Raw genomic sequence first — 10,322 nt, forward strand, 5'->3', positions numbered from 1 at the left:
TCTTGTGGCGTGTGGGTTTTTTTTTTTTGTAGTTCTACAACAAAATCATCTGAACATTCCATTAATTCACAAGTTCCCAACCATGGTGCTGGAGAAAGCCCCTGTCCTGCACATTTTAGTGTTTTTCCAGCTTGAACACAGTCAGGAAGGGGTTGTTTGGTGAGTTGAATCAGGTGTGTAGGGAAAGCACAGTGGGTACTCCAGGACCAAGGATGGGAACCTGTGTATTAACACATTTATCTTCAGTCATGGCTTTATGCTGCTCAGGGTCATCGTAGATCAAGAGCCTATCTTCATGTTAGGATGCCAGTTCATTGCACACACATTCACACCATTTTTGGACAGTAGGAGTCTCATCACATCGCTCCTGTGGAGGATGGCCCCGTACGGACTGTCGAAAGTCACACTTGGAAGATGCTCTGGACGCTTACAGTAATGCTGTTATGGCTGAGGACTACAGTTAACTTGCTAACTTTAGGACTGCAGTTGTCATGAACAGTTTTGCACTCAAGTTTCCATAAGTTGAAGAGTTACATCATCAACGAAACTGACTTCATGTTAAAACTGTTAATGTTATAATCACATCTGTCGTCGCCCAAATGAGGATGGGTTCCCTTTTGAGTCTGGTTCCTCTGGAGGTTTCTTCCTCGTGTCGTCTGAGGGAGTTTTTCCTTTCACCACAGGCTTGTTCATTGGGGATAGATTAGGGATAAAATTAGCCCATGTTTAAAGTCATTCAAATTCTGTAAAGTTGCTTTGCGACAATGTCTATTGTTAAAAGCGCTATAGAAATAAACTTGACTAGGAGGAACTGGAATGTGTGCATATTTGCAAAAATATTTGAGAGTGTGCTGGAATCACTGAAACGCCATGCAGACGATAACCTGAGCTGCCTTTAATCTGAATCAGTAGTATCGAAATAGATAATTTGGTACAACCATATAACAGGGTTACCGTACCTTCTTAAACATCAAATTCAAGGACCCAACACAGCATAGTCTGAGAAACGACTCAAGGTTAGTTACTGTTAGAACACTAAGAATTTTTATAATGAGAACTAGCAGACTTTGTAAAAGCTCACAGACAGCAGTATCGTGCTGTTACAGTGATGGGAGACGATGTGGTCTCTTGCCTTCTCCAACACAGCACAGCAAAACAATGTGTAAGTTGAGTGATAAAGAGAGAAGTTGAGGAGCTAAGTAACTGCTTATTTATTTCATTAGCACCAGGTTCACAACACAAAACATTTTTCTTGAATATGACCAACTGAATAGATAAACGCCACCTGCCTCAAGAATGTGCAACGGTCACCATCATGTGCGTGCATGAGTGAGTGAAGTCAAATGATGCAGGTTAAACAGTGGCAAGAAAACTAACATTAAGCGAAATATGTGGATGTAACTCCATGTTGTAGTTCTTAACAAAGGTTTGCCAAAGTTAATCCTGAGCCCACATGGTTATATCAACTAAGAAGAAGAAACCTTTATTTATTCGTCACATGCACACTTCAAGCAGAGTGAAATTCATCCTCTGCATTTAACCCATCTGAAGCAGTGAACACATGCACACACACCCAGAGCAGTGGGCAGCCCAGAGCACCCAGGGAGGGGTCAGAGGTTCGGTACCTTGCTCAAGGGCACCTCAGCCCAAGGCCGCCCCACGTCAACTGTGGGGGAAACCAGAGCACCCAGAGGAAACCCACGCAGACACGGGGAGAACATGCAAACTCCACACAGAAAGGCCCTCGCCGGCCGCTGGGTTCGAAGCCAGAACCTTCTTGCTGTGAGGCGACCGTGCTAAACACTACACCACCGTGCCGGCCTAATGAATGACGGCACTTGATGCAGTGCCGTCTGAAGGTCTTCAATTTGTTTTTGCACAAAATGTATAAATTCAAGGACTTTCAAAGAGCCATGTCTATTTGTGCATATTTGCAAAAACTTGGGCCTTTTTTCCCCCTCAAATTCACAAACTTTCAAGGAACCATGGTATTAAAGAGTACTATCTTCTACTATGGGTGGCGCGGTGGTGTAGTGGTTAGCGCTGTCGCCTCACAGCAAGAAGGTCCGGGTTCGAGCCCCGTGGTCGGCGAGGGCCTTTCTGTGCGGAGTTTGCATGTTCTCCCCGTGTCCGCGTGGGTTTCCTCCGGGTGCTCCGGTTTCCCCCACAGTCCAAAGACATGCAGGTTAGGTTAACTGGTGACTCTAAATTGACCGTAGGTGTGAATGTGAGTGTGAATGGTTGTCTGTGTCTATGTGTCAGCCCTGTGATGACCTGGCAACTTGTCCAGGGTGTACCCCGCCTTTCGCCCATAGTCAGCTGGGATAGGCTCCAGCTTGCCTGCGACCCTGAAGAAGGATAAAGCAGCTAGAGATAATGAGATGAGATGTGCATGGGTTGTTTTGAAGTCCAAGCTGTACAGTATGTCCCAGAATGGATGGGAACCTGTGTATTAACACATTTATCTTCAGTCATGGCTTTATGCTGCTCAGGGTCATCGTAGATCAAGAGCCTATCTTCATGTTAGGATGCCAGTTCATTGCACATACATTCACACCATTTTTGGACAGTAGGAGTCTCATCACATCGCTCCTGTGGAGGACGGCCCCGTACGGACTGTCGAAAGTCACACTTGGAAGATGCTCTGGACGCTTACAGTAATGCTTTTACGGCTGAGGACGACAGTTGACTTGCTAACTTTAGGATTGCGGTTGTCATGAACAGTTTTGCACTCAAGTTTCCATCAGTTGAAGAGTTACATCATCAACGAAACTGACTTCATGTTAAAACTGTTAATGTTATAATCATGTCTGTTGTCACCCAAATGAGGATGGGTTCCCTTTTGAGTCTGGTTCCTCTGGAGGTTTCTTCCTCGTGTCGTCTGAGGGAGTTTTTCCTTGCCACCGTCACCACAGGCTTGTTCATTGGAGATAGATTAGGGATAAAATTAGCTCATGTTTAAAGTCATTCAAATTCTGTAAAGTTGCTTTGCGACAATGTCTATTGTTAAAAGCGCTATAGAAATAAACTTGACTAGGAGGAACTGGAATGTGTGCATATTTGCAAAAATATTTGAGAGTGTGCTGGAATCACTGAAACGCCATGCAGACGATAACCTGAGCTGCCTTTAATCTGAATCAATAGTATTGAAATAGATAATTTGGTACAACCATATAACAGGGTTACCGTACCTTCTTAAACATCAAATTCAAGGACCCAACACAGCATAGTCTGAGAAAGGACTCAAGGTTAGTTACTGTTAGAACACTAAGAATTTTTATAATAAGAACTAGCAGGGGTGGCACGGTGGTGTAGTGGTTAGCGCTGTCGCCTCACAGCAAGAAGGTCCGGGTTCGAGCCCCGTGGCCGGCGAGGGCCTTTCTGAGCGGAGTTTGCATGTTCTCCCCGTGTCCGCGTGGGTTTCCTCCGGGTGCTCCGGTTTCCCCCACAGTCCAAAGGCATGCGGGTTAGGTTAACTGGTGACTCTAAATTGACCGTCGGTGTGTGAATGGTTGTCTGTGTCTATGTGTCAGCCCTGTGATGACCTGGCGACTTGTCCAGGGTGTACCCCGCCTTTCGCCCGTAGTCAGCTGGGATAGGCTCCAGCTTGCCTGCGACCCTGTAGAACAGGATAAAGCGGCTAGAGATAATGAGATGAGATGAGAACTAGCAGACTTTGTAAAAGCTCGCAGACAGCAGTTAAAACAGAGAGAGAGGCTTGAATGTGTCAAGACTTCTCAATTGCGCTGTTATAGTGATGGGAGACGATGTGGTCTCTTGCCTTCTCCAACACAGCACAGCAAAACAATATGTAAGTTGAGTGATAGAAGTTGAGGAGCTAAGTAACTGCGTATTTATTTCATTAGCACCAGCTTCACAACACAAAACATTTTTCTTAAATATGACCAACTGAATAGATAAACGCCACCTGCCTCAAGAATGTGCAACGGTCAACATCATGTGCGTGCATGAGTGAGTGAAGTCAAATGATGCAGGTTAAACAGTGGCAAGAAAACTAACATTAAGCGAAATATGTGGATGTAACTCCATGTTGTAGTTCTTAACAAAGGTTTGCCAAAGTTAATCCTGAGACCACATGGTTATATCAACTAAGAAGAAGAAACCTTTATTTATTCGTCACATGCACACTTCAAGCAGAGTGAAATTCATCCTCTGCATTTAACCCATCTGAAGCAGTGAACACATGCACCCAGAGCAGTGGGCAGCCCAGAGCACCCAGGGAGGGGTCAGGGGTTCGGTACCTTGCTCAAGGGCACCTCAGCCCAAGGCCGCCCCACGTCAACTGTGGGGGAAACCAGAGCACCCAGAGGAAACCCACGCAGACACGGGGAGAACATGCAAACTCCACACAGAAAGGCCCTCGCCGGCTGCCGGGTTCAAACCCAGAACCTTCTTGCTGTGAGGCGACCGTGCTAAACACTACACCACCGTGCTGGCCTAATGAATGACGGCACTTGATGCAGTGCCGTCTGAAGGTCTTCAATTTATGTTTTTGCACAAAATGTATAAATTCAAGGACTTTCAAAGAGCCATGTCTATTTGTGCATATTTGCAAAAACTTGGGCCTTTTTTCCCCCTCAAATTCACAAACTTTCAAGGAACCATGGTATTAAAGAGTACTATCTTCTACTATTGGCACTCAAAGCTGTTTCAGTGACATCCATAATTTCAGATCAACTAAGAGCATGATCCTTATCCTGTACGACACTGAGCAGTTGTTTGGTTTGATTTTTTTAAACAAGATTTCAATCGGGGCGGCACGGTGGTGTAGTGGTTAGCGCTGTCGCCTTACAGCAAGAAGGTCTGGGTTCGAGCCCCATGGCCAGCGAGGGCCTTTCTGTGTGGAGTTTGCATGTTCTCCCCGTGTCCGCGTGGGTTTCCTCCGGGTGCTCCGGTTTCCCCCACAGTCCAAAGGCATGCAGGTTAGGTTAACTGGTGGCTCTAAATTGACCGTAGGTGTGAATGTGAGTGTGAATGGTTGTCTGTGTCTATGTGTCAGCCCTGTGATGACCTGGTGACTTGTCCAGGATGTACCTTGCCTTTCGCCCGCAGTCAGCTGGGATAGGCTCCAGCTTGCCTGCGACCCTGTAGAACAGGATAAGGCGGCTAGAGATAATGAGATGAGATTACTGAGTAAACTTTAAGGAATGAACATGACTGTTCCTGGACACACTTTAGGCCACTCGTAAAGCAGTGACCAAGACAACAAACCCAACCATCAGACGTTGGTATGGATGGGTGGGGCCAAGCATGGGGAACATGTTTGAGGCCCATGGAGTGTTATTCCTGTTACTGGAGGCTGTGAAATATTTGATGTTTTACATTTCAGTACAGAGATGCTACTCATGACACAACAACTTGGTTTAGTCTTTAAATAATAGCTCTGAATTTTATTATATGCATTATTTCAAATAACAGACAGCATCAAGCAAAGAGTGTCATAAAATCTCAAAATATTCAAATGTTTCATTAGCAGTGTTCAGGAGTGAGACTGCTAGCAAAGGCAAGACTGGATAAATCATATAAAATCATACCGAGATGTCTTTAAAACTTTGGCTTGTTTATATTCCAGTGTTATGAATGTAAAAGCTAATTTCTCTGGAAGGCATTAAGCTTCTTTTTGATGTAATGGCCAACGAGGATCTGTGGCCTTTGTTGGTAGCTGAGCAGGACATCATGAGAACTGGTCAGCTGGTCTCCTTTCTGCCGGTCCAACAGGGTCACACACACCACAGCCGCTGGGAAACAAGTCGAAACGAGACTTTACAACTATGCAATGTTGCATCTTTGAAATAAGAAACATTTAATATACGAAGGATGGATATTGGGATCAATCTCTCTTCTCTTGGGGAGAGATGAATGTAAATTAGGTTCTTAATGTTGCTGGGCTTCTGTTGCACTGCATGTTTTTCAAATTTATTTTATGAACATAATCCAACTATTTAAATATTAGGCTCAAATAGATACAATACTAATCTGGCTATTTTAGGTTATTTTTATTGTTATACCAGAGCATTTTTATTCCTGACTTTCCAGGGACAGAACTCTAAGTCCCAGGTAAATTATTTATAGGCCTGAGTTATGAAGGTTTGGATTAATCCCATTCAGCTAAACTGGCTTAATAAATATAGGAACTTAATCATGAACAACACTTTAATAATACGTGAAATGTGATGTTCTATAACCCACTAGTTGCAAAAAAATGAAGGCATGTTAAAGATAAAGCTCTTTACTGTTTAAACAGCTGCAACTGGAACCTCAGAACCACATCAGATGTCCTTATGGAGCCTGATTTAAAGAGGTTTTTCTTCATTTCTTTACACTTATGTTCATATAGCTTTGTTTTCTCATTTCTCTTCTCCCACTTTATTTTAAATTTTAAGATCTTTATCTAACCACATAATCCTACAAATTGAAATAAACTTTCGGCTGCAGCAAGAATGATTCTTCTTAGCTTTACACTGAACTCCAAAATATGGCCGTTTTCAGACAACGTTTCCCTCTGATGAGTTTTAAAGTAAAGGTTCTACCTCTTATATTACTGAGTTTGCACATAGCACCAAAAACAGTAGATTCCATCTCAATGTTGCGGACTCCTGCTGCATACGCCTCGGACAGGTAGTTTTGTTTTTCCTCTTCAGTGTATGAACAGAAAGCCCCATCCAAACGAGCTTGACCTGCATCAATGCAGGGAGTGAGACAGACAGACAGAAATGTTAAAGCTGACAAAATGGGTGTAAAAAGAATGTATATACAGTATTGCTCACTCGACCATACCTTCATAGAAGTCCAGAGTGCACATGGTGTTCCCAATGACAGTCTCAAACTCTGCCAGCTCTTTGCCGCACTGTAGCAGCTCCTCTGCCAGCTCGATGTTCAGCTCCGTGCTCCTCACCACTGTCTTACCCAGGACCGCCTGCTCAAAGCGGGGCAGGAACATGGCATCCACCGGCTCTTTGGTGACCACAACTGTGCCTGGCTGCAGACCTGAAAAAGACACCAAGGCGGCCAGATTTTAGTGTCTTCACTCTTGTATATTCTAGATATAAAGCCCTGCTGCTTCCTTTAATGATTACATACATAATAACAGTGTTCATGCATAAATCTAATATTAGTAAAATATTCTGGGTGCAACAGAACAGATGCTGGCTAGAGTCAAACGTTTTGTATTTGTTACTGCTTTATTAAGAGAACTGGTGTGTTAGAAAAGTGTACCTATTCCACCAGACGTCCCAATGCGTATGATCGTGACGTCAGTGCAGCGGGAATGATAGAGGAGTTTGATAAGCTCATGTAGCATTATTGAGATTGAGGAAATGCCCATGCCATGCTAAAACACAGAGACGTTAAACTCAACAATGCAGAACTACTCAGATTGATATTTAAAAAATTAAAAACACAAACTATTGTGTTAAAAGAACACTGCAAGTATCAAATCTCTGAGTCTTTTTCCTTTGACATTTGATGACTTACACTAACAGACAGCACAGCTCCTACTTTGTACATGACATAGCGATCGGTTCCCTCACAGATGTTTGGGTACTCTCCTTTTGGGTGTTCTTGGCCCAGCTCTTTAGCGATGTACTCTATGAAAGATTTCATCCTCCATGGACTTCCCCCAACACATACAAACTACAAGAAAAGAAAATGCAATTTGGTTATGATCCAAGAAGTCATCTCAGTTGCAAGGAAGAAAACCAAGGAAGTTGGCCACACCCTGGAAAACTAAGCAATATAATAGCATAGTGCAACACAATGTGATCATTTATTAACTTACTTTAACATCCCCAAACTGTTCTGGGAAGTCATGAGTGGCTGTACCCAGGTTGAGATGGTACAGCATGTCTTCTTTCATGGAGCTCAGATGAGGATTGTTAACGCATATGGACCTATTAATGAATAAATGTATGAATAAATGGAAACCTACTAATTAAACAGGCAGTATTACTGATGTAAAGGAAAACTCCACCCTGAAACACATGAAATGTGTTTATATTAAAATATTTGTGATTCTGGTGCGAATTAGTTGGTTCCTGCTGTATTTTCATTACTCCTATAAAAAGTTAAAGGTTTTGTGCTATGCTGGCATCGCAGGGGGGCACTGCTAATGCTGGTACAATAGAAAGAAAAAGAAATCAGTGATCTGAAACATCAAAGATAATGGTCAGGTTTCATTCCAAAGGCTTATTTTCTCAGTCACCATTTTCCAGTAACGTTCGGTGTAATATAGATGAGAAATAGATGTAGTGGACACAACAAATGCAGGACTCAAAGGTCCAGAATGCAATACAACAATAAGAGGATGCGTCAAGTTAGGACAAAGACACGGCTTGGCTGGTTAGTGATTTACGAGGTGACGTGCAATGGTGTTGACAGCAGTATTAGCATGAAAGTTGGAACCTAAACGGAGTGTACAGATGAGGAAGAGAGAGATGGACAGATGAAAGGACTAAAGTGCTGCTGCATTGCTCTCTTTAATAGAAAGAGATAAATCTAGGGATAAATCCCACTGGCACCACTATCAGCAGGTAGTCCAATGGCATTATGGGTAATGTAGGAAACTTACTTGTACTAGTGAAAACAGACCAACATTGTGGTGGAAGAAATAACTCACTGACAACACTAAAGGTCATGTTAATTACAAAAAAAAAAATCACAAATCATTCAAGGTGGTTTCTTCCATTAAGGTTTAATAAATCTGAATATTTAAGCACAACGACTGTATTAAAGTGTTTATACAATGCCAGGAGAAGAAGACACAAATTCCACCAGATTTTGCCAACAAATTTCCAGCATCTGGCCTGAATATGAAGATCAGGAATGATGAACAAGCCTTGAAGTGTGACATAATCGAAGAACACCAACATGACATCTGGGATGCCCCACAACACCCTGATGAAAATTCTAGCAGGTCAGAATTGTTTGGATTTTTTTCACCCAGTCTAACAACTCCTACAACATGTTCCTTGATAGCCATGATTGACAATTTTTTGACAGTCCTCCCCAACGACATGCAAGGACTTGACCGATGATTGGTCAGGGACAAACTTGTAGTGTTGACAGTCTCCTGACCAAGACATGGCAAGAATTTATGGCACTATGATCGCCTAATCTGACATGGTGACCATTGTGAGTGACAAAAATATCATGGAATCTGATCCAGGCATAAGCAAATTGTCTGGAGAAAACGAGTTTTGGGTGCATTTGTCATTGGCTCTTGAAAACAGCTGAATAAAGAACAGTGAATAAGACTAGGAGCATTTCTGTGATCAGTACTGACCTCAGGTCAATACATTCCTTTATATATATAAAAAAAAAAAAGATTATGTCCAGGATTGGGTGGCACGGTGGTGTAGTGGTTAGCACTGTCGCCTCACAGCAAGAAGGTCTGTGTTCGAGCCACGTGGCCGGCGAGGGCCTTTCTGTGCGGAGTTTGCATGTTCTCCCCGTGTCCGCGTGGGTTTCCTCCGGGTGCTCCGGTTTCCCCCACAGTCCAAAGACATGCAGGTTAGGTTAACTGGTGACTCTAAATTGACCGTAGGTGTGAATGTGAGTGTGAATGGTTGTCTGTGTCTATGTGTCAGCCCTGTGATGACCTGGCGACTTGTCCAGGGTGTACCCCGCCTTTCGCCCGTAGTCAGCTGGGATAGGCTCCAGCTTGCCTGCGACCCTGTAGAACAGGATAAAGCGGCTAGAGATAATGAGATGAGATGTCCAGGGTTGTCTGTTTAATCTTCATAATCTGATTACGGCTTCAGACCGACCATTTCTCCACATCTTTTAAAACCTCTCTTTATTATAGACCATAAAATCCAGTCCAAGTTGAGTAGGTCTAGTTTTGACTTTAAGGAGCTGTTTATGGTTGAAATTGAAGAACAGATTAATGTTTGAGTTTATTACTCACCTTTCACTCTCCTCTCCATTTCTCTCACTGTCGAAACCCAAAGACATTTTCTTCTTGTACTCGCAAAAGACACAGAGATCCAACAGGACAGCGATGTGGACCACAAACACACAATGTCAGAATCAGAATTAGAATCAGAATTAGAAACAGAATTAGAATCAGAATGAAGTTTATTTGCCAAGTACATTCTCACATACAAGAAATTTGCTTTGGTGATTGGTGCTTGAACAGTTAAGATAGAAGAATTTTAATATATAGATTTAGGCACTGCCTAAAAGCGGAGTTCCCATCTGTTTCTGGGTTGTAGAATTTCCTTAGATTTCTAGTCTCTTGTTTTATTTCTTTACCGGCTAACACTGGCCACTAGGCAGCATGTTTGACAGGCAATTACTAACAC

General features: G+C 43.0%; 1 protein-coding gene across 1 annotated transcript; it reads right to left on the minus strand.

Moving 5' to 3' along the window:
• Positions 1–5,525: 5,525 nt before the first annotated feature.
• On the minus strand, positions 5,526–9,972 carry LOC132886252 (uridine phosphorylase 1-like). Its single transcript, XM_060920810.1, has 7 exons — positions 9,926–9,972; positions 7,799–7,910; positions 7,495–7,653; positions 7,237–7,351; positions 6,799–7,008; positions 6,552–6,698; positions 5,526–5,759 (listed from the first exon to the last, which is right to left on the minus strand). Exons 1-7 carry the CDS (start codon positions 9,970–9,972, stop codon positions 5,611–5,613), a joined length of 939 nt encoding a protein of 312 aa, XP_060776793.1. The 3' UTR covers positions 5,526–5,610.
• Positions 9,973–10,322: the final 350 nt, after the last annotated feature.

The sequence above is a fragment of the Neoarius graeffei genome, chromosome 5 (assembly GCF_027579695.1).
Source record: "Neoarius graeffei isolate fNeoGra1 chromosome 5, fNeoGra1.pri, whole genome shotgun sequence".
NCBI classification, from domain to species: Eukaryota; Metazoa; Chordata; class Actinopteri; order Siluriformes; family Ariidae; genus Neoarius; species Neoarius graeffei.